This window comes from Castor canadensis, chromosome 12, assembly GCF_047511655.1.
Source record: "Castor canadensis chromosome 12, mCasCan1.hap1v2, whole genome shotgun sequence".
In the NCBI taxonomy this organism is placed as follows: Eukaryota; Metazoa; Chordata; class Mammalia; order Rodentia; family Castoridae; genus Castor; species Castor canadensis.
The window spans coordinates 6,747,832-6,773,394 of record NC_133397.1 but is presented as its reverse complement, the minus strand read 5'-3'; the positions used below and the strand labels follow the sequence as shown (position 1 = coordinate 6,773,394).

Here is a 25,563-nt window from a genome sequence, read left to right as displayed (position 1 = left end):
ATCATGCCCTTTTGTTTGCAGGAAAAAAAGAGGAATGAGATTAAACTAGGCATGTTTGTTTTTGAATATGTGTATATTTTATATTTTGCTACTAATTTTTTGTGTTCTTGCTACCAGATATCCAAAGATGTGAGATAAATTAATAGGAGAAAGCTTAAAATCCATGCATTTATTCAGAAAATACTTTTTGAGCACTTATTTTGAACAGTACTGTTCCAGGCTATATCCATGAACAAACTGGCTAAGATCCTTGCACCAGGGAACCTATATTCCACCAGCGGGTGATGGGCAATAAACAATATATATAAAACACATAATTAGCATGTTTAAAGGCAACGAGTCCTGTGGAAAGAGTGAAAAATAGACAGAGTTGGGGAGATGCAGAATAGTAGAGGTTCTGCATTAAATATTGAACAAAGGCTTGAAGGCGGTTAAAGAATTGGCAAGCCAAATTCAAGGAAAGTCTTTCCAAGCGAGGGAATGATTTGAACAAAGGTCCTAAGGCAGGAGAGCCCCTGGAATCTATGTTGGGAAACTGTTGTACCCCAGCAAGCAAGAGAGCTGGTGGTGTAGTGAGAGGGGATGCAGCAAGGGAAGGGAGGGGAAGTGAGGTCAGGTTGGTTATTGGGGTGGGTTTCCTGGACCACTTTTGGAGGACCATTGTAAGGACTTTTACTTTTGTCCTGGGTGAAATGGAGACCCAGTGCTGGGCACGAACAACTTGTACCCACTTCCCTAATGCTCTAGGGCCTATTAATTTGTTGCACACACTTGGCCTGAGGTAGGGAACCCTTTGATCTAGATCTTGGGAAGCATATTTTGAGAATCACATGCTGGGAAGAGGAAGGAGTGAACCTGAGTGGGAAAATGAAGATAAATGAAAAGTACAGAGAATAGTGTTGGCAACTATTCACCTCACAGTAAAGAGGAAATAAATGAGAAAATGGCACATGGTGCCACTATGTGATGAAGAGAGTCTGAGAGAGACTAAGAGCAACTGACAGAAATCATAGAGTTATTCTAAACATTGGCAGAATTTATAGAACTGAAATCTCTGTATATCTGTCCTAGTGTGATAGTTTCTTGTGTCGGACTCACTTTGTTCGTTTTTTGAGGGTAGTACTGGGGTTTGAACTCAGGGCTTCATGCTTGAGAGGCAGATGCTCTCAGCATGTGCAATGCCTGTGGTGCTTTTTGCTCTGGGTTTTTTGGAGATAGGGTCTCATTTTTTGCCCACGTCAGCCTGGACTGCGATCCTCCTGTTTAAGCTTCTCGCCATTACTGGGACGACAGGTGTGAGGCACCCTGCCCAGCTTTTTTCCATTGAAATATGTAGAGGCTGCTTTGTGCTGGCTACGTTAATAAAAGTACTAGCCTCACTCAGGATGGTGCCACACATTGGATTAAGCAAGTACTTTGCCTAGGTCATCTCATTTAGTACCCTGAATAACCCTAGGAGACAGAGAGAGAGACTTAAGATCTCCAAGCTGAACCTGTAGAGCTTTGTCAGGCCTGTTTTTGGGACTCATTGTCAGTCTTCTATAGCTTCATAGTGGGCATAGTGGGTTGAGATAGAAGAACTAAATTAATTTTATTTCTAAATGTATTTTATTTATTTTCATTGACATACCCATGAGTATTCAGAATAATTCATTATGTATCAGTTGGAATCTTAGGCAGAAATTTTTCAGAGCATAGAATTAATCTTTAAAAAATGCATGCTTTTACAAATGATAAATACTCACCAATACATGCTTTATTAAGCTGTAATTGTAGTAGCTGCAGTAGGTTCTGTGTGGAAAGCTTAAAAACTCACTTGTTATCTTTAACATTTTATTAGCTGGTGCATCTGTTTGTATAAGCCTTTTTACTATTTTAATATCCATTAAGTAGCTATAATTTTTTTTCTAGGTAGCTTTTTCAGTAGCTTTTCTTTTGCGCTGTGTGTGTGTGTGTGTATGTGTGCGTGTGCGTGCGCGTGCGCGTGCGCGTGCGCGTGTGTGGTGCTAGGGAATGAACCTCCAGGGCCTCACTGTTCTAGTCAAGTGCTATACTACTGAGCTATCTTCTCACCCCTTCTCTTGCTTTTAATAGGATACAACTGATTTTTAAAATATTTTGTGACACTTAAACTCAGAATGCCATTTTCAGCAGTTTGTTCTAATTGTAGAACAGAGATAGAATTTTTAATGTTTCAAAGTTGTGTGTTTCTGACTTCACTGTAAAACACTCAAGTATATTATCGAAGGCTATTTGGAAAGAAACTAGTCTCCCTAAAATACATTTTAGTATAAAGAATATATGTTTAATACATTAAAACTTATTTTTAGCATTAAAATCTTTTTTAAATGTTATTTTAAAATTATTTTATATTTTCTCTTTGGTGGTATTGGGGTTTGAACTCAGGGTCTCAAGCTTGTTAGGCAGGCGCTCTTACTACTTGAGCCATTCCACCAGCCCAACATTAAAATCTTTTAAGAAAATTTTTGTTACAATATAGAATGTTTTAGGTCTTTGTATATGTATGTGTATTTTGAACAAATCTGTTTACTGAAGATCTTAAATGGACCTTTAAAGATTGTGTAGCTAGGTTTTTCCTGAAGTTTATATTTTTAATAAAGATTTGTAATTCCAGAATTTCAGATAAGGAAAATTTAATTATTTTTAAAATATGAGAAAAAGAATAATGTGTAACAATAATGACAGCTAATTAAAATGCTAAAATAATTTGAGGTACTCCTATAAAACAGCACTGCAAAAGTGGCCTCTGGTAGCAATATTCAAGGAGTCCACAAGGTGGGGGTATTTCATTGAAATCATTGTTAGCATGAAAGAAAATCTAACGCATTTTGCTTTTCCCTTTCCATAGTAGAAAAATAAGGGGGAAGAAAATCAGGTTAGTGCAAGATTGAATTTCCATTTCTTTCTTTTTAGAAAAATGGCTTCACAAGACATGTATCTGCACTGAGAATCACAACTGTAGGCAGACAAGTGCTTGTGTAATCATTTCATAGTATTTTAAGTTTAGTAGTACTTTGTCTTCTTTTTTTTTTTTTTTTGGGTGCATTGCTCGGAAGCAAACCTAGGACCTTTGTGCATGCTAGGCAAGTGCTCTATCACTGAGCTACACCCCCAGCTCTCTCCTAAATTTTAACTGTTGGGGAAAAGGTATTATGAAAGTTTTTTTTTTTAAGTCTGCTTACAAATTTAGTTTAGATTTTAAAGCATTAAATAGTAATCATTGTAAAGCTGGGTTTTATACTTATTAAAGATTGAATCTTTAAGATAACTTGGGTACAAAAAAGGTTTTGCTTTAACCAAAGATACACCCATAGATTGATCTTGAGTTCAGAGCTTCCATTCTCTTGCCTGTTATTCAGAATTTTAATGTAAAACATTTGTTTCCGTGTATATTATTTGTGTGATGCTTTTTTAGATTTCATAATGGCAGTAATTTACATGGGCATCTCTTATCACTTGGTAGCAATTTGTGAAATTACTAGTGATGCCTCAAACCACTATAAAAATTTTATCTCATTTACTTTCATTTCACCATTTAAAAGTACGTCATAGTATGAGCTCTTTTTTTTTTTTTTTTTTTTTGGTGGCAGCACTAGCCTTCATGCTTTTTAGGCAAGTGCTCTACCACTTGAGCCAGACTATCACCTCCAGCCCTTTTTGCTCTGATTATTTTGGAAACAGGGTCTCAGTTTTTGCTCAGGTGGGCTTGGAGCACGATCTTCTTATTTTATGCTTCCTGCTGTCTTTGGGATGACCAGAACACACCATCACACACAGCAATAAGTTGAGATGGGGTCTTGCTAAGTTTTTTTGCCCTTACTGAACCATGATCTTATTGAGCTCAGCCTCCCAGGTAGCTAGATTTACAGATGTGAACCACCAGCACCAAGCCTGATGGCAGGCAGGTGAAGCTCTTTAACGATACTGTATTTATATATGGTTAGTTTGAATTAGTTTGTCTCTCACCTCTTACTGGAATCTTCTCTCATTACCCTAGATTGAAATTATTGTTTTGTCATTTCAGTTTCTGTTATCCAGTCACATGCATGGCTGTAATTGGGAAGACAACATGCTGTAATGCACTGATTTTCAGACTTTTACCCCCAGTGGAAACATTTTTCCAAATGAAATCTTATGCAGAATCACAATAAATGAAGTAGAATTAATATAAATTAATTGATTCAAATTGTAACATTTTGAACACATTCAATCAGTGAGAAAGCTATTTTGAAGACCATTATAAAGTTGAAATGTTGGTGATTACTGCAATCCAAACATCCCTTTGTTTCTCTAGTTAGTTTTGATAATATATCAGGAAAATCCTCGGGGCAGGCACAGTGGTTCAGGTGGTAAGAGTGCCTGCCTAGCAATTGAGAGGTCCTGAGTTCAAACCCCAGTGCCACCAAAAAAAAAAAAAAAAAAAAAACCTCAACCATTAGGTATATTCACATTAGCCTATTTTAAACTTTCTTTATAATGGTGAGCTGTTTTCAAATAATCTTATCTAGAAATTTGAAGAAAATTAATTGGAATATTGTTCCTCAGGCAAGTCACCAGTAGTATCTTGTAGTTGCTTGCACTTCTTGAAAGTGTTAGATGCTGCTTCTGTGATGAGGCCCTGTCACCTACGTCAGGTCATATAGTTTTTGAATTGATTCTTATATCTGTTGTCTGATACGTATGCTGTAGTAATACATTTACTTGTATAATTTTGTCAACAGGAAAGCACTGGTCTGGATTTTAAAAAATAATGAAGGAATTTCAGTATGTGCCTGAAGACAGAAAGCTTTTGTCTCAGTCTGTAAACAACTGAAATTCAAGAAATAAACACCAGGATGACTTACTAGCATGAATAGCATATGTACTGATCTTCTTCAGTATGTCAAAATCTAATATGCAGCAGCATTCTTTTTAATTATATTTTACATATTAAAAACACAAATCATTTTGAATGATTTGAACAATTTTGAACCATGCCTGTAACTCCAGTTTGAACGTATGCAGTGAGCAGGACACCAGCTTTTGACACAGACAGATGCAAGTACTAGCTCTGCTATTTATGTTTGTGGAGAAGTGAGGCCAGTTGCTTAACCTCTCTGAGCTCAGTGCGCTTTTGGTGCAGTCTGCGTGGACAGTGTCAGCTTTTATTACTTTTTTACTTTCATTACTTTAGCTGTAGACTAACGCTCTTTCTGCCATGTTATCAAAGGTGACTCCTGGAACACTTCCCAAAACAAAGCATTTTCATCAGAATCTTGGAGATGATTAAAACTTAGGAGAAGCAGCAAGGGCATTGTACAGAGGGACCTATAGTTGTAAATGCCTATAATAAAAAAGATCTTAAATTAATAGCCTCACTTTGTATCTTGAGGAACTAGAAAAAGAAGAGCGAATTAAACTGAAAACTAGCAGGAGGACAGCAATAATAAAGCCTAGAGACAAATAAGATGGAGACTAGAATAATAGTAGAGAGAAACAATGAAACCAAATATTGTTTCTTTGAAAAGAATAATAAAATGAACAAGTCCAGCATGAAAGTCCAGGCTCAGAACTGAAGCCAGATGTCAAGGGGAGCAGAGGTGATTGAATAGCTGTCTGATGAGGATCAGCAAGGGCAATCAGGTACTTGAACATGGTGGATTTTTCAAGTGTTTTTTCCTAGTCTGCTGGAGTTTTGGGATGAGGTTTTAGTTCGGCAATTAGATGAGCCAAGAAAACCCACAATTTTATACAGGTTATATGTTGGAAAAGTCATTACTACTCTTCTTACCCCTAGATTTAATGTTGAGATAGCTACCATAAAAGTTTAAGTCTCAAGCGTAGGGTTTAGGAGGATGGGACTGTACACACGTGCAGTCATTCATGTGTTGGACAGTTGTGGCTGAGACTGAACTGGTCTCTCCAATCAGTTAGTTGTCATGTTGGAGGAGAAGAGCTGGGAAAAACATTTGGTGGTATCTTTAAGTAAGCAGGATGTAGAACAGGTGCTGTGACTCTCTCAGAGCTGGCACCTTCACTTAGGTGACCTGCCTTGAAGGACTGGAAATGGCACTGGCCTTTGAGAGGTGATGAAATGATCGGTGAAAACATAAAAGAGCAGACAGTAGTACAGCCACTCTGCACTCTATATCACATGGGAGCTGCTTTGCGTAGGAAATGTTAAAGCTGTAAGACAATTGGCATACGCTGACTGGCTGCAGTGTTTATATCAATACACAGGAAGTCGTTGGTTGGAAGGGTAAATCATCTAGATGAACTAAGTGAATATTTGTTCCATGGAACAAAATATTCCTTCCTTGCTTTCTGTGTTAAAGTATATATAACCTTTTTGTATGGAATTCTTATTCAAAGCGTTCTATCAAAGAAAGCACTCTTTTTTTTTCATTTTTATTAAGGTATATTCATTGTACAAGGGGCATTCATTATAACAATTCCAAATAGGCTTACACTGTATACTAGTTAGATTGCCCTCACCACCTCCAGCCCCCCTCCTCACCCCATTTAAAGCAATTGCAAGAGGCTTCGTCATTGTTTCATATATATATATATACACATATATGTATATATATATATATGAAGTCATCAACCATATTCCTCACCTTCATCTCCTCTATTCACCCTCCCCCTCCATAAATACCCTACCACATTGCTTATTTTACAGTCCTGTCTTTCATTATTAATTCCTAAGTCATTGTTCAAAGGGCTTTCTTGATGTATCCATCCCCTTCTGTTACTCTTCCTTATCCTTTTCTCTCCACCCCCATTATTCAGCACCTTTCAGTACGTATCATTATGTCTTCTACCTACACAGATGTAATGTATTTTCATATTGTTGATTCTATCAGAAGAAAGCACTCTTGTTGGGTACAGAGCCTTTTTTTTTGAATTAGTGACTGTAGCTTGTCTCAACACTACAAAATAACTCATGTTTTTCCTTACTAGAGTAAGTTAGTAACATAATTGAGTAATATAGTCTTCATTTGTTTACCTGCCTACTTCATTTTAAGCTGTTTTATTTAAAAGCTTTTGGTTATAGGGATGAAGCTGAGATCCTTATTTTGGTGGTTAGCTTCACTTTTCTACCTGTAGTTATCATTTTGTAGTACTTTATAGTTGTCCAAAAATGTTTACTTGACCCTGTGAGTAGATGGAGTAAATTGTGATGTCTTCATTTTATGGATGTGGCCCCAAGGTTCTGGCTGGTTGTCTTGCCCTAGACTACTTGCTAGTGAGATAGGAACAGGGGGAAAGTAGACTTTTGGGTCAGAAGCTAAACTCACAAAGTACAATGTGTATTTCTGAAATTTCCAACACTTTCAACATGGACAACTTAACTCTCAAATTAAATTACAACATCTGAAGTAATCGAGGTACATTGAAAATAAGACAGTAGTAGATGTGATCAATGAAATAGGTAGTAAAAACAATCCTTAGTGCTTGTATGTGGTGGAACTTACAGTGCATTAAAAGACATTGTAAAAATCTGTTTTAAAGAGCTGGGGCATGGCTCAAGTGGAAGAGCCCCTACCTAGCAGCACAGGGCCCTGAATACATCCCCAGTACCACAAAAGAGAAATGTGAAGGAAAAATGTTGACAAACTTTTCACTAGATTGATAAAGAAAAACAGAAAAAAAAGGACATTACTATCAACTTTACAGAAGTAAAAAGGGTTATATGAGCATATTCAACTGATGTTGATAAAATATTCAGAAAACTAGGAAGAGAAGGGGACTTAAGTATAATGAAAGTCACTTATGTAAAACCCACAGCTAACCTCAATGATGAGAGACTGGTAACTTACCCTTGGAGATGGAAATTAGACCAGAATGCCTCTTGCAATGAACTGAGTATTTTTGTTCCACCATAATATATATATGTTAAAGCCCTAGTCCTAATGTATTTGGAGTTGGAAGTTTGGAAAGCAATTAGGTTTAGATAAGGTCATTAGGTAGACTTCTCCTGATGGGATTAGTGCTCTTCCAAGAAGAGATCAGAGTGGCTCTGCTATATGAAGACACAGCAAGAAGAAAGACTTAGTTCTCTGCAGACCAAAAAAGCTTGTGCCCCATACTTGACCATCTGGTACATCTCAGATTTCCTGGATCTCTAGACTTGAGAAAGCAACATGTCCTATTTAAGCCACCCAGTGTAGGTATAATGTTATAGCAGCCTGAGCTCTTTCTTCCCCACTGCTATGCAGTATTGTACTCAAGTTCTAGGTAGAGCAAGTAGACAGGAAATTGGATAAGAATTAGTAAATTTTTCTAATCACAAATGACATGATCCTATTTATAGAAAATTTCAAAGAACGTACCAGAAAGCTACTAGAACTAGTAAGTTCACAAAGTTTGCAGGATAAATTCAGCACAAAAAAAAAAAATCAGTTTTGTTTCTATTCACTGCTATGGATAATCTGAAAGAAAATTAAGACGATTCTGTTTACAGTCACATTTAACAATATAATACCTAGGAATAAATTTAGTAAGTTTTCCTGAGGAGATTGGAAAATCTAAATATTACAATGTCAGTATTACCCAAAATAATCTACAGAGTCAAGGGAAACACCATCACAATCCCAATAGCTTTAAAAAAATAGGGAAAGCTGATCTTCAAATTCATGTGAAATTTTAAGGTATACCTCAAGGAACCAAAACATTCCTGAGAGAGAAGAGCAAAATTAGAAGCACACACTTTCCAGTTTTAGAATTTATTACAAAGCTACAGTAACCAAAACAGTGTGGCACTGGCATAAGGATATCATATCCACCAATCAAGTAGAGTTGCAAGTCTGGAAATGAACCCGAATGTCTATGGCTAGTTGAGTTTCCATGAGAGTACCAAGTCTATTCAGTAGGACCAGGATAGTGTCTTCAACAAATGGTGGTGGGACAAGTTGATTTCCACATGAAGAAAAGAATGAAACTGGACCCCTGTCTCACACAATGTACAAAAATTAAGTCAAAATGAATTGAGCTACTCTTTCTCAAGCCCAAGGTTTTGTCAACATCTGAGAAGATAGAGTGGAAAATATTTTATTCTAAAAGAGTAGATTCTTGCTGGGTGCTGGTGGCTAATGCCTGTAATCCTAGCTATTTGGGAGGCTGAGATCACTGGCATTGAGGTTCAAAATCAGCCTGGGAAAATAGTTGTTGAGACCACATCTCCAAAATAACCAGAGCAAGATGGACTAGAGGAGTGGCTCAGCCTGCTTTGCAAGGGAGAAGTCCTGAGTTCAAACTCCAGTTCTGCCAAAAAAGAAAAAAAAGATTCTTTTGGAAGAGGTGGAGGGGAAAACTGCAGAGTTCAAAGGACTTTTGGGAATTAACTGGTTGAAGACAGGAAAGAGTGTCTGTGGTTGTGTTTCCCTAGAGAATATAGGGCATAAAAATTATTTTGTGTTACCATTTATTTCTGACCCTTTGGCTACAGCGCAGAGTGACTCTCTTCTGTATACAAGGTTTTCTGTGCATAGAGGACAATTAGTAAGTGGGCAAACTGTTGTGGAAAGTATCTGAAAGACTACTAGAACTTAAATTTGTTTCAAGGAAACATAAACATGAGACCCTTATAAAGCAAAAAAGTGCTGGGGGCATGGCTCAAGTGGTAGGGTGCCTGCCTACCAAGCACCATGCCCTGAGTTCAAACACCATTACAAAAACAAAATTAAAACAAAATAAACAACCAAAAAAAAAACCCACAACTGTATGAAAGTAATAAAATTAGCAATGAAGAGTTGTTAAAGAAAATTTGGGCTAAAGCTGTATGTAATTCAATGGTGGAATGGTTGCCTAGTGGTTGCCTGGGTTTGATCATCAGCACTGTTGAGGAGGGGGAGAATATTCTTCTTAATTTTAACCTGCTACATAATGGCATTACTGGGCAGCTACTTCAGAAAAAGTATGATAAATAATGCCTTCTGCATATGTTATGCTCTTAAGAATCCTCTTATGTTTTAATTTAAAATAGAACATTTTCTGTGTGATTTAAATTCTCCTTGTGAATGAAGTGGTATGAATGGCATATGTCATTTCTGCTAAAGAATTACTACAGACTTTCTACAAACCACTGGGTTTCTAATCAAAATGCTTTAATTTACATTGATGTTAGCATTAAGGAGTGCTTCTCAATTGGTAGCATAGAAAGAAATCATTTTGACACTTACTGGGAGCTCATAGAAGCCTGAGGTTTTAAAGTGCTTTCCGTGGGCCATTTAACTGCTGGCAACTTTAGTTCACATGATTCATAATACTGGAAATTTAAATTCACTCTAAATTGAGAAGTGAAGTTACTTAAATTCCTTAAATGCTAACCTTTGGAAAAATATCTGAAAAATAAAGGCCCATATGATTTTGGTGGCCCACTGCCAAAGATGATCATTTACATAAATACGTCTTTTAGTGGAAGAGTTCAATGCGCTGAGCTCAGAAGGTTGGAATAGAGACTTCAGTCTGGAAGCCAGTGCAGACGTTGGCTTGTGAGCGGCAGCACCGTCCTGGTGTTGAGAACACTGCTGGTATTCAGGCTCAAGCAGTGGGGGCATTAAGATTCAGTTAATTTGTTTCATGTGACTTGTCAGCTGTGTGTTTTTATCTAAATCTTTCCAGCCTCTCTCTTATGTTAAATTCCTGAAATAGAGGAACTACCTTTTTAACTGTTTCAGGTCTGATATAGCCTGACCACTTGTGCAAGTGATGCTGCACAGTAATTCTCCAGGTTTTCCATCTTAGTTTAAATATGTTTAATAATCAATGTGAATGCCATTTTACTTTATTGTGGTTAATCCTATTTCAGAGAACTTTCCTGTTTTGTCCATGTGTGTGAGTCTGTAAGATGACTTCCTGAAATCCATAAAGACAAACTGCAGTCCTTGTTTTCTCACCAGCACCCTTTTCTTTTCTTGTTTGATAATTTTGTTCTCTGGATTTTCCCTTAGGTGACTTTTCCTTTTTTTTTTTCCCGGTGCTGGGGACCGAACTTAGGGCCTTGCACTTGCCAGGCAAGCGCTCTTCCACTGAGCTAAATCCCCAACCCCCTTAGGTGACTTTTAATTTTTGGCTACCATCCAAGAACTGGGTCTCAGCAGTAATGAGCTGGTCCCAAAGAAACAATGTAATGTAATGCTACTACTATTAAAGTAACATTCTCATTTCCCTTCTGAAAGTCTTACCAGTCCTCTAGGATGGTGCTCACATATTCTTGAGTAATTGGAACGTGTTCTGAAGACAGCTCCAACAACTACAAAATAGCTTTTTGAGGAATAACTAACATAGAGTAACTGCCATATTTAACTTGTGCAGTTTCACAAGTGTGTCCAGAAAATCATCATCCCGATCAGGAGTGTGAGGATACATATCGCCTCCACAAGTTTCCTCCTTGTACTCACTCCGTCTTTGTGGCCCTGTTCTCCACATCCCCAGTGTTACAGGCAACATTAACGCATCTATAAATTGGTTTACATTTCCAGTTGTATATAAATGAAAAAGAAACGCACTGAGCACCCTCTGTCGGCTGGATTCTGTCCCTCAGGGGTTTATCATGAGACTCATGCACATTATTGTGTGTATCAGTAGTTTACTCTTTATTTCTGTGTGGATGTATCATCACGCAGTTATCCATGCATCTGTTGGTGGACTGTGTTGTCAACAGTTTTCACATCTACCTGCCTGTCTTTTAACTTCTCTTTCGTGTTTTTCATCCTTTTAGCTCTCGTTTTTTTCTTTTTTTTTGTGATACTGTGGTTTGTACTGAGGGCCTCTTGCTTGCCAGGCAGGTGCTTTAGCACTTGAGCCACACCCCAGTCCTCTTGTTTGCAGCCTCAAGTCAGCACATTGCCTGGATCTAATAGGGTGAATCAAGGGAAATTGTCAGCATTTGACAGTTTTGACTTGCAGAAACAGCCATTTTATATAGTTCACCATCTTACCACGTTTTAAATGAATGAACATTACTTATTTTACATTCAAGAATCTCTGCTGATACAAAAGTGTTTTCTAGCTCTTTGAACTCAACTATGTAAGAAATTACACATAATAAAAGAGTTACTGATACAACTGTGGCTCACACCTGTAATACCAGCTTCTTGGGGAGCACAGAAAGAAGGATCGTGGTTCAAAGGCAACCTGAGCAAAAGTTAGCAAGACTCTATCTCAGAAGAACAACGCAGGTGTGGTGGTTCATGCCTGCAATCCCAGCTGCTTGAGAGGCAGAGGTAGAAGGGTCTCCTTCCAAGGCTGGACCCAGGCAGAAGCAGAAGACCTTACCTGAAAAATAACTAAATCAAAAAGGACTGGAAAATGGCTCATGTGTTAGTGCAGAGGCTCTGAGTTCAAAGCCCAGTAGTGCAAAAATAAAATTAATTGAGTGATACACTGTATTAGTAGTCATTGTGTCTGCTTGGTAGAAATGTACATTTTTTCCCAGTCTACTCTACTGTGTTTGGTCATGTATATGTTTATGTAGTAAGCATATATTGAAAATCATGAGCTTCAGGACTGTTCGGTGTCTTTGCTGGCTGTGTGACCTTGGGCAAACTTTTGTGAGGCCCACTGTCCTCGTCTGGACAGTAATACCTTACCTCTTCATCACTGAGCGGTAACCACTAGTATGTGACACATCGGGCGTATGTGTTACTCTCCTTCCTGTTTCCCAGTCCAACCTTGCCTCGACTAAAAGGCAGTATAGTTCTTACCTCACTCATCGTTACTTTAGTAATTTTTTCACTATTCTACATTTTTATTTCTTTTAAAAATATTTTTAAATGAAGGCAAGGTGTGTAATATGTTTATAAGTAACAGGTTTTAAGTTATGCAGCATTTGACTTTCTAGTAAGACTACTGACTTTTTTCACTATTTCTTATTTGAAGAATATCAAAGAATATTCCAACAACTAAAGATGTTGAGCCACTGCTTGAAATTGATGGAGATAAAAGAAATTTTGAAGTGTTTCTTTCTTCAAGGACCCCAGTTCTTGTGGCTCGAGATGTGAAGACGTTTCTGCCGTGCACTGTAAACCTAGATCCCAAACTACGGGAGATTATTGCAGGTGGGTGTGAGGAGTAAACTCAGCTTTTCTTCTCTAAAGTCCTCAGAAGTGTCTTGTTGTGTCTATGCTCCGTGGGGGAAAAGTGAGAAAAGAAATCTGAGCCAAACATTCCACAAGAGAATTAATGAAATTAAGAACTAGGAGTCTTGACATCCTTTTTGGGAATGTTAAGAAAATACTGCCTGTTAAATTCTCTTTATTACAATCTCCTCATCACCCCACTAAATTCTTACTTTGGAAGTTTGAGCTCAGATCTCTCTTAACATATGGTTATGATTTTCAGATGCCAATCCATTGTAATTCTCCTATCAGCAGTCTTCTGTTCTTAATAGGTGTCTCTATCCAGAGGATAGAGACATCCAGGGTCTCAGCACAGGGAAATGATGAGTGTTTGAGGAGATGGGTATGCTGATGTCCCTGATTTGATAATTGTACAATATATGCATCTGTTGAAGCCGCACATTGTTCCACATAGATAAGTACAATCAGTATGTGGCAATTTAAAACCATAGCTGCTAGCACATTCTCTTTACAGGTACCTGTTACCACGTCACATAAACCTGATGCTTTTTTGGCTGTGGACTCTGTCGTTCAGAGGTGGCTTTGCCTTATAATTTGCAAGCCTACAGTTTTAGTTCACATTGTTTGTACTAATGCTAGACAGGTTTGAGTTTTTAGAGTTGGATAGTCTGGTAAGTGAAGAGAAGAATCCAGATATTGATGACTTTTCAAATAGTGAGAAAAACTTTTATCATAATAGTTGGACTTTTTTCACAAAACAATCTATGGAGTGTCAAGATTTCCTGTCAACTTCTGTAATGCAATTGGAATGCCTGGCAAGAGTGATGCAATTTATGTTTCTGAATCATAGCTCAGGCCAGAAAGGTGGCTACACTAATCACCACTGTCCCGTTTGCCTTCTGGGGTGTGCTGGGATGTCTCAGATGTCCGCGCTGCAAGAGAGCAGATCAACATAGGAGGCCTTGCGTATCCCCCACTCCCTCTGCATGCAGCTGCTCCTCGGGCCCCAGCAGGGTGCAGTCAGCCCCCTTCTGTCTGCTCTTCCTCCACGTCCTTCAGCGGGCCATTCACAGGGGCGCTGGTGTCACCGCAGCAGCCTCACAGCAGCTATTACAGCGGCATGACGGGCCCTCAGCATCCCTTCTACAACAGGGTAAGGAGGGGTGCATCTCTACTTTCCAGAATTCCTTCCGAGGAGAGGTCATAAGTGTTTTGCTTGTGAATTCTATTACTGTTTCGAAGCTATACTTTGACTTTAAAATAGAAAAATGGAAAGGGTATGATCTTTTTAAAATTAAGACTTTTGACTTTTTAGCATATTCTCGAGCTCTAAGGTGTCTGAATGTTAGCGGTGTTTTTACTATTTATTTTCATGACACGTTCAGCAGTAACCATCCTTTGCTTTAAAGGAATCCATTTCTCTTTTGTTTGTTCTTTTGGCATATCTTATACAGTAATTTGTATTGGCATTTACATTAATGATCAGCTTAAGTTCTTTTAGTAGTTCCTTATATATAGACATAATTTATGTCTTTTAACTTTGAGATAATAATAGGAACGTTCTGCTTGGAGGACTCAGATGTTCTCAGTTAATACTGCTATAACCCATTCTTAGAATTTTAGTTTACATTGTCATGTATAATTGTTTACTTAATACACATCTACAGTTTGGTAAATAAAAGGTGACAACACAATTACCAGTGATTTTCAGACCCTGTTAGGTTCAGTTACCTGAAGGTATCTAGTCTCATTTTCATGACCTTAAATGCTAACATCTCTTACAGGAAAATGGAGCAGGAACCACGGTATTAGCTTTGTGGAGCTGTACTCTTGGATGCATTGCAATTTCTTAATTTTGTTGTCTCCCTATTCAGTTTAATTCAAGCAAACACAGGGGCTGGCATTCATTGAAGCCAGCTGCCTAGCCTACATGAATTTCATATGAGCTGGTAGGAAAGAGTAGATTAGAATAAATGTGGCAAAGAAAGAATTGCAGAACTTAAATTGAGTTTTTAGTTTTTGAAACATGTTGGCCATATTAGTAACTAAATATACCACTCATAGAGCTGAAGGAATGGTATTCTGTTTTTCCATTTGGACCAGGGAGAAAGGTGGAACAATAGCATTTGTATTTTATCCTTATAAAATGATATTTTTGGTAGATGTGTGAAATGCAGATTTTTATTTACCAGACTTAAAATCTGCTGTAATTGTACCGAAGATGCTTTATACAACACCAGTCGAAGTTTTGAGCACAACACATTTATTGCCAGCCCTTCTAGGCTGAGATGTGTGTCCACTAATTTCATGAATAACACTAACAAGATAATGCTTTAATTGCATTTTAGTGTTTTTTAAATTTTTAAATTTTCTCTTGTTCTTAGCTCCAGTGATTTTTTGCTATATATCTTTAAGATTTTTAGTCTTCCGGTAAAAGCAGCCTAACTCTCTTAAACTGTCAGGGGTAAAACAGGTGAAAGAAGTTGCTACCTCATAGTCTACTGCTATATACTTAGCCCATATAATCTGGTATATGAGGCTGGTTAGAAGTAAATGCTACAGTTAGTTGTAAGTCCTATGTAATCAGTGGCTTCCCGTGCTAGTTTTTAAAAGTACATTTGCTCATTTAAGGTATAGAGCGCACTCTATAGAGTATCAGGATAAACTCCTGGAATTCTAGCTGGGGTGTTCCCATGTGATCCAAACTTTTTGGTTCTGATTTAGATCATTCTTTATTTGTAAGGAATAGTATTTTAGTAAGAGTGCAGACTGCTTTTTAAAAAGAGACTATGGCTTAATATGTGCAGATCACTTAGAAACTCACATACACCAAGCTTATAAATATGTAAAGTGTAAAGGGAAACATTTGTGTCAAAATGTATGGTGCAAAATGTTAGTTGCTTTAAAAAAACAAGCTTATATTAAATGAACAATATAAAAACGTGAATAATATATCTTAAGTTTGGGTTTGCTATCTTACAGAATATGAGGGAGGCTTCTTTATTCTTTTGTTTTGTCACTTGTTTTAAAAATTTTGGAATTGTATTTGATTGGTTAGTTTCATTTGATGAATCGCATCACACTTTAATTTCTGTAATTGTTCACGCCCTTTTTTTGTTACGTGTTTCTCCATAGCCATTCTTTGCCCCATACCTTTACACGCCAAGGTATTACCCTGGCAGTTCCCAACATCTCATCTCACGTTCATCAATAAAACCGAGTTTGCCCAGAGATCAGAACAATGGCCTAGTAAGTATATACAAGGGTAACTAAAGTGTTAATCTCAGAAACATGGATAGCATTAGAAAATGGGTTTTCCTTTCCAGAGGAAAAGAGCACAACTTATTTTATGAATAGTTTTAAGAAACAAAGCTACTACTAACATAAAATGTATATTGTCTTCATTTCCGGTAAATGTCTATGGAGGGAAAATGGCCAGCACACACTCATTAAGTGTTGAGTTCTTTACAACTAGAGATAATCTGCTTCTAATGTAGTAATGTTTATTACCAATACCTTAAAAATGAACCTTTATGTCTGCTAATTTCTAATATCTTTTAAAGGAAATATCATATATGGTATCGTGTATGTGTGTGTGTGTACAGAAGATGAAGCCAGGTGTGGTGGTACATGCCTGTAATCCCAGCACTAGGGAGGCTGAGGCAGAAGGGTGGTGAGTTTGAGGCTAGCCTGAGCTACATCATGAGGTCCTGTCTCAATGAAGACTAAAAGAGATTTAGTTAAAAAAAATTTTCAGTTTAATGGCACCAGTTAAACAGGACAAGAGGAAATCATTTAATTAATTACTCCAAAGAGAAACACATTTGTGCCCAATATATTAATGGTTCCTGATGAGAAACTTACGGTAACAATTAAAAAGAGCTCCTGCAATGTAATTGTAATTAAGTTTTAAAATGCTGTGACGGGAAGAATCTAACCCCAGTAGTTCTGTTATCTGCACTGTGAGTTTACATCTTCATCAGTCCTGTCCGTGTCTTGCTCTCCCTGCACCTCACTCCTGCGCTGTCCTGTTTATGTTGGTAGGAAGTTATCAAGGAGGAGGATGCTGAGGGGCTTCCTTCACCCACAGACTCCTGCAGGGTAATGGAGTCATCTCGTAGTGTGCAGCGCTGGCTTCTCCCTGCTTCTGCAGCAGTAACGACCGTCTTAATTGCCATGGCAGTTCACTAACTCTGCACTTGGGGATGAGCAGCTAGCGTTGAGTAAGCGGGTATTAATCACTTCAGCTCACGAGTGTGTACTACACCTTTACTTCCTCCTGTTTTCCCCTTTCCAGTGGCATGGGATGGGGTCTCTTATTCTGTCGTAAGGAAGGTCTGTCTGCACTAGTCTTTGGGAGTACTCAGTTGATATTTGTTCCTTAGTGCTGAGCTCTGTTTTCACCTTTGACTGTTTGTTGTAAAGCCTGTAGTTGGTACTACACACGTGGAGCAGTTTTGAAAGGATCCAGAGTCACCTTTGAGACTGCAGAAAGACATGAGCTAGATGGTATAGCCCAAATGCATCTTTAGTAACTCATTCTTAAACTAAGTATCTGCATTTAGTGAAGTCTTAGTGCAAGTCTTCACACAGTCCTACTTGTGTATCTTTGTTTATTAAGATAAACATTTGAGCTAGTTCAGCATGTAAAGGAAGTTGTTTAAACCTTTTTCCCCTCAACACCTTAAGGTAGGTTTCTTTAAAACAAACAAGCCATAGAGGAAGTCACTTGTATAATGACTTTCAAGACTCATAGTTAATAAGAAATGGTTGTGATGAGCCTTAAATTAGTCAATCAGTGTGAAATTGAAGAACAGAGTTTGTGTTTCAACTATTGTTGTTTTGTATACAGAATGCACACTCCCCTGTAAATGTGATCGGTTTCATCTACAACTACGCTGAAATGTGGCATAGTAGTTAGAGTTGTGAGTGAATTATTGCTTCCTAAGTTTATTCACTAGTTTTAACTTAAAACATGCATTTGGGTAGGCAGTAGTTTCTTTTAACTTTAATTTACTTTGAGTTCATGTTAGTAAGAGAGGAAAAGAGAGCCATTTTGTTATTTTTCTTGAGCAGTTGATGGTTCTTAAGCTATTAACATTTTGGCGAAGTGTTTGTGTGACTTCAGTTATCTGCAAATGGTAGACATAGTAGACCACAGTCATTCTGGTTGGTGCTTAGGAAATCGTCAACCCATGGATCATCACCACTGTATGCAAGATTGACTTTTAGTTTAGTAAGAGCCTTTAATACAGACATTCATGCATGCAGTGCAATTCTCTGATCTAAAACTCCTTATCAAATTTTTTTAAATGAAAACCAGATCCTGTGAAGAATTTGATGGCCTTAATGACACAGAAGTGCTGAAACAATAGCTATAGTTATTCCATGCTCAAATATGTACACAAACAATTGTAATTAAAAGGTACCTGAGAGCCAAGCATGGTGGTGCACAAGTGAAATCCCAGCACTCAGGAGGGCTGAGGTAGGAGGATTGTGAGATCAAGGCCAGCCCGGGCTGTATAGTAAGATCCAGGCCAGCCTAACTATATAGTGAGATCTTGTCTCAAAGAACCAAAAAGTAAATAAATTTAAAAAGTTAAAAGGTGTCCAGTAGTATTTCTTCAGGGACCATGGAAGGGGAGAGCATTAGCAAATTTCAAAATGAGTCTTTTTGTGGAAGGAGGAAGTAATGCAATTCCTGAGATGTGTTTAGAAAACCTATGACAAGGGATGAAGGTACTCTGCCTATATTACTGCCCTTGTTTAGTAAAACAACCATAGTATTTGTTGTTCTTTGAAGACTAAAAGATAGCTTATAATTGGTGTAGTAAATAACAGATGCTTATCGAGTGTCATTTCCTTTTAAGAAATTAGCAATAACAAGAGCATATAAATGTGTTTTGTACAAGACTAGTAAAAGTACGTAGATGTGTAGTTCAAAGCCAGATTGAAAGTGGTGGAAATGTGAGAACACATATGTGGGAATTGGCCCAGTCTAGCTGGGCCAAAGGTACTTATGAAAAATCCTGTAGCCCTTTCTGCTCCTGTGGCTTTCTAGTCTAGTCTGGAACAACAGTAGTGATGACTAACTCCACGTATGCTTGTCAGCTGTCCCCTACACACATTCTTGATGAGAGAGACAGCTTACAGATAAGTTTGCTTGCACAAGCATTTCTGGACAAACTCATGTCATTGCAGATATGTGGAGGAAAAAGACCAGGAAGGGTGAGCGAGCTACGGTTTTTACAAAATATAGGTGAGCCTGCCCTTTTTTACCATGGGGAATTTCTGATAAGCCTTTGTAAAGCTGAACTTTATGAAAATAATTATATTTTCTCCCATTACCATTATAGGGATTATAGTTTGTGAATTCCAGCCAAGGATTTATTAGATGAATTGTACCCAAACTGGTTCACAAAGCAGAGGATTTCAGTTATAACCACCGATGCTACTTTTTGCCAGTGATTTTATTACTTCGAAAAAACAAAGGCCAAATCCTACAAAAAATTGAAAAATATTAGATCCAAGATGTGCTCTGAGAATATTAGAGCTTTTCTAATATTAGAGCTTTTCAGTGTTTTCCACAGAGAACTCTTTTTCAGAAATGAAGTTTTAATCTGCAGTTAAGTTCATAAAAGCAGGGAGGGCAAGCCTCTGGCCCCACCTTGGACTTGCCTTCCCTCCTGAGGCTCCCCTAAGTATAGCTGATGTCCTGCGTCTAGTCCAGTGTCAGTGACATAGGTGAACTATGTGAGGCTTAGCTAAGGGACCTGGGAGGGGCATGCCAGCTGGGGAGCCAGAATGCACTTTGCTCGATGTCACAGCACATCGTTCCCCTGCACTGTCTCTGTTCCCATTTAGTATGAAGGAGGGATTTGGTCTTTTGAGTGACATAGATCTGGGTGACCAGCTCCTAATCTCAGACAGGTTACTTCTCCTGTCTCATTCTTTAACTTTCTCATCTTGAAAACGCAGACCTACCTCTTTGATCTAATGTAAGGATTACTCAGTCTTAGCATACTTCAGGTACATGATAATGATGCTGATGATGAAGGAGGTACAGGAGGGAGGAGAAAGGAGGCATAGGAAGGAGGTGGAGGAGGAAGGAGGGAGGAGGAAGAAGAATATTCAAAGCCAAAACCCACAGAGCTTTAAAGACTCAGAACTAAAACTGTTTTAGGTCAAGTAATCTTTGTCTTAGGAGCAGGAGATTTTTGTTTGGCAGTACTGTGGCAGTACTCAGGACCTCATGCTTGCTAGGTAAGTGCTGTACCACTTGAACCATTCTGTCAGCCCTTTTTTATATTGGATGTTTTTGAGATAGGGTCTCATGAACTATTTGCCCTGGCTAGCTTTGAACTGGGATCCTCTTGATCCGTGCTGTCCGGTGCTGGTGGTACTGTGAGATTTTACTTGATGCCTTTTCCTTCTCTCACTGCATTTCCCATGAGGAAATGACAGTTGACCTTGAGACACACAGATTTGGACTGTGGCGGTCCACTTACACATGAATTGCTTTTGAGGTGAAAATTTATAATTTGAAAAATTTTACAGATGAACCAATAGTGTAGAAATACCAAAAAAAAATTAAGAAAAGTTTAGGTGTGTCATGAATGAGTAAAACATGTGTAGATAAGTCTTATCATTTAGTACAATAAAATATACACAAGTCTACTATTGTTGAAGTTTATCCAAAGTTGCACACACACAGACCATGCACGGTGCATTTGCAGCAAGAGAAATGTGAGCAAGTGTGAAGATGCAGTAGCAAATGATAACTGCGTGACTGCAGCTGTAGCACACATGGTGCTGCTGTAATAGCTTCATAGCCACCTCCTGTTGCCGTTGTGAGAAGCTCAAGAGTTCTGAGAGTCTCTTAAAACACCATGGGACACTGATGAGCTGGATCTGAGCTGTGTCTTGCGGTAGAAAGTGACCTCTCTATGTTCTCATGTGTTTTTCCCTGTGTAGATACATACATCATACAGTGCGTGCTGTTGGTAAGGCTTCCGCTCACTGGTTGGCTATGAGCAGTTAGGCTTTGGGGAGGCCAAAGATCCATGAGGATTTTTGATTGTGTAGGGAGTCAGTACCTCTAATCCCCACTTGTTTGAGGCTCAACTGTAATGGCATTTAAATCATCTGTGACCCTCATGAAGGGAAGAACCCATTGTGGAAGGTCTGAATTGGACTAGGTCTCCTCAGTGACATTCTGCTGGGTGATCCCCAGGAGTTGGTCCGAAGATTGACTTAAAGTTTGCCGTTCTTGGCAGTAACTGCATTTCATTTGACAAACATTTTTCCAAAGGAAAGAATAACGTAGCCGTTCTTCATTCTTTTGTCCTTCCTTGACTGACAGAGGTTTATAGGCTGCCAGTGTCTGGGTGATCATTCGTTGCTTCAGTGCACATTTATCGGGCGTATGAAGCACTATCTAGAGGGTCCCAGTGGGGAACAGAACTGCTAGAAGTCCTGCCCTCACCGTGTATGGACTGAAGGCCCGGAGGGAATTTTTAGAAGCAGGCAGTCATTCTTTCCTGACCTTCTTGATGCCTTGAGATGCCTTTTATACCTTGTTGAAAAGACATGAAAATAATAAGCACCAAGTTTCATTGTAAGGACCCTCAGAATTGTAAAGGCACATGAACGTAATTTCATGACTTTTAGTGTGCTCTTACCATTACTTTTAGAGATTGAAGAAAACCATTGACTTAATAAAGATACTAAAAATGAAGGTCTTGGTTTTCACTACACATGATCCAATTCATGGAGTGACAACGTAAAAAGTAAGAAAGGATGGGGCTCACCTGTAAATAATTATTATTTCCACCACTGGTTTAGAACTTGCAACATGTTTTCAAATAAGTGTGTGTCCAAACCAAGCTGTCTGTCATTGTTCAGGAGAAGACATGGACAAGAAAGTTAAAAATGGCGTGAGTAAGGAGTGGGGATACTTCAGGTTTCACTCAGTCTGTGGGTGTGGGAGAGGTGTCCCACCAGCTCTCGCAGACCTCTCACAGCACTTTCAGCCAGCTCCATAGTCACCCACACTTTGAATGGGATTTTATAGGTGGGTTCTCATTATTCTGCTTGAGTTTGGAAAAGTACTAGTTTTTTTCTTTTGTTAATGTACAGCCCAAACTTGCATTTGCTTCCTGTGTGAAAGTCTTGTGCCAGATTTCAATCAAGAAAACTGTTTTCCTAAACAATGAATCAATTTCAACATTGGCAGGATAATTATTTCTCAAGCACTTTGAACAATAAGTCATATAGTAATTACAGTAATAAGAAAGTAAGTTACATTTTCCACCTAGTTAACAGTAGCTTTCCCTTATGTTTTGAGTGTCTTATAGTAAACTGTAATTTCATTACCATACCTTTTTTGGTAAGTTTGCAACTCTCTCTAGATATATGCAGTCACTTTATAATAAATTTATAAATATAAATTAGAAAATGAGTTTTTTGTGATAGACTCCAGATAAAGAAAGACATCTGATGTCAGACAAGCAAAACCTTGCCATTTATTGTACTAAACCAGTATTATAAGTTAACTTTGATACAGTGCCATTACACATCTGTAGCGTGTTCTAAACATTTTAAGGGCATTTGCCACCAATTAAGTTCAGAAAAGTAGTTAACAGCAATGCTTGTTTGCTTTGAAATAGTTTAATAAGTTATTAAAGACTAAAACAGTTATGTTAGCCATAGTGTGAGGGTTTTTTTTTTCTCCATTATAATTTCTTTGGCATTAAGGCTGTTGAGGCATTTGTTTTGAGATGTCATTTGAGGGAATCTGTTATGATCTTCACACCCAATGAAACAAAATTCAAATTTGGAGCATACATTTGAACATGAACTGCAGTGTGACTAGATTTTTTACAGTGTACGCTTCTACTTAAGAGGAGTATGGACTTGTAGCAAATATGATCTACCTGGTTTTCTTAGTGAGTGTATGGTACATGATGTTTTCTGCATGATAATGTATTTTTGATGTTTTCTTTCATGCTTATTTCCTTCATTCTGTTTTTATTCCTTTCTTAAAGCCATGGGACTCTGGGTTTAACCAACAGAGACAGGTACAGAAACTCTCAGTGAATTCTTACTTCCTTATTAGGCTCTTAGATGCAATCTTTGGCTCCTTTATGCTGGGTGCTGTGCTCATTTCAGTGCCTGGGGTCTATTTTAATAGTTGCTTTCAGCCTTTGCATGGCATTCATTTCTGGCTAACCAGATTTAAGCTTACTTTACAAATTTGCTAAAGATAACAATGCTTCAGAGTATAGTTTTAATCTACTTACAATATAAAGTGAAAGTTACCTCAAGGTAATTTTAATGGTTTGTTAGCTTTACTTCACTTGGAGAAATTCCAATTTGTATGCATTTTGAAGTTTGTATTTAACAGTTTAAACAAGCTAACATTTGTTGCATTCAGTTTTGAAATTAAAAAATGTCTTTAAAATAAATTCTGATTTATAAATTAGGGTGCAGACATGATCTGTTCTTGGCTTATTACAGGTAAATCAATAAGAATGCATGGTAAATGTCAAAGTATCATTTGAACTATTCTGTTTATTCTCAAAATAATACACTTAGTTTCTGTTAAGAATTTAGCTTCTGAATTACTGAATGTGCTTTATCCTTATTGCTTTTGTTCTCTTTTTGCTTCCTTTGTGAGATTTCCATTCAAAAATCCATTATTTTAGCTGTAAGATTCATTTGGTTTTGAAGTAGTTCTTTGGAGGGAGCGTAGAATAGGGGTTTTATCTCAGTCTCCTGCTTCCTAGGCAGGTACTCGACCACTGGAGTCATGTCCCCAGCCCTTTATGCTTCAGTTAATTTTTGGATGGGGTCTCCTCTTTTTGCCCAGGCCAGCTTATAGCATCACACACGCACGTGCGCACACACACACACACTGCATAATCCCCATTGAGGGAGAAAATAAGCTTTAAAGTAACAGATAAAATGTAAAAGTTTTAAAGGATCACGAAAGTAACATTCTTTGAAATATTTGCTTTACAGGAAGAGGGTATTACCTTTCTTAACATGTCTCTTGCTGAGTTTTCATATTCTATATGAAAATAAAATACTCTTTAGTTTACACTAGTTGGCAGAGTGAATACGTCCATGTCTATTATACTTGTCTTTTGTGACACAATCAGAAATAGAGTTCTTGGGGATTTTAAACTTTTTGAGTTTTTAATTTTCTTTTTGTGGTGGAAGAATTGGACCCAGGGACTCATGCATGCTAAGCACAAGCTCTACTACTGAGCTACATCCCCAGCCCACTCTTTTGTGATTTTTTAAAAAGAACTTTTATTTCAAAAATTTTAGGAAGAAATGGTGCAAATGATATTCTCTTAATGTTAACATCTTTTGTTAACATTAGATTATGCAATAATCAAAAGCAGAAATTAAATTTGTTATAAATCACAGTTCATTGAGTTTTACTAGCTTTTCCGCTAGTGCCATCTTTCTGGTCCAGGATCCAATCCAGGTCAGTTTGTGTTTCTTCTTGATGTTCTCTGATCTGTGACCGCTCCTCAGTCTTTCCTCATCTTTCATGAGCTTTATTAATTGCTAATAAATAAATATCTTGGTAGAGACTCTTTGAAGCCATATTCCTGCCGATTCTTTTGCCCATCCATTTTAGCATCCATCCATGGATCTTGACTACAATCACAATTAGTGTGATATTTTCCCTATGGTAATTTTCCATTTTGCCCCTCCACATTGACTAATTGGAATCCTGTAAGCTGCCTCATCCTCCTAGTCATTTACTTACTCAAGTGTGTAATTGTGTCAGTATCAGACTCATAGATATGTATTTTATCAGTAATCTGTAATCTGGCATAAACATAATTTATCCAACTGTCTTTGTGACCTTGGTCCAAAAGAAATGTAAGTCTAAGTCTATATAAGCAAGTCAAGAGCAAAGAGATAGGTGGAGAAATAAAAGCTTTGAAAGAATTAAAGATTATTTAGAAGATCAATATTACTCAGCAATAAAAAGAAATAAAGTACTGGCACATTGTAACATGGATGAACCTTGGAAACATCATGCTAAGTAAAAAGTCAGACCCAAAAGGTCACATACCGTATGATTTCATTTATATGAAACATCTAGACTAGACGTTTTAAATTCTAGAGACAGAAAGTAGTTCATTGGTTGTCAGGCTAGGGGCAGGGGTTGGAGGGATGGGGAATGACTGCTAATGGATACAGGGATTTCTTCTGGAGGTGATAAAAATGTTCTGAAATTGATTGTGGTGGTGGTCACAACTGCGTAAATAAACTTAGAACTCATTGAGCTGCGCACAGCGGCTTACGCTTGTAAACATAATTACTAGGGATGCAGAGATCAGGAGGATTGTGGTTCCAGGCCAGCCCAGGCAGTAAGTTTGAGAGACTCCATATCAACCAATAAAAGCTGGGCATGGTGGCACATACCTGCTATCCCAGCTACATGGGAAGCATA

General features: G+C 37.9%; 1 protein-coding gene across 11 annotated transcripts in view; it reads left to right on the top strand.

The window, feature by feature from the left end:
- Positions 1-25,563, top strand: part of LOC109675106 (kinase D-interacting substrate of 220 kDa-like) — a 99,652-nt gene that overhangs the window by 59,445 nt on the left and 14,644 nt on the right. For 4 of the 11 annotated variants that reach the window (XM_074049113.1, XM_074049107.1, XM_074049106.1 and 1 more), the window contains 4 exons: positions 12,886-13,064; positions 14,009-14,238; positions 16,221-16,334; positions 23,132-23,164. In XM_074049113.1, the coding sequence (XP_073905214.1) occupies positions 12,886-13,064; positions 14,009-14,238; positions 16,221-16,334; positions 23,132-23,164 (556 nt within the window). The remainder of the gene's footprint in view (positions 1-12,885; positions 13,065-14,008; positions 14,239-16,220; positions 16,335-23,131; positions 23,165-25,563) is intronic. The other 7 variants (XM_074049116.1, XM_074049115.1, XM_074049111.1 and 4 more) reach the window with 2 other exon arrangements.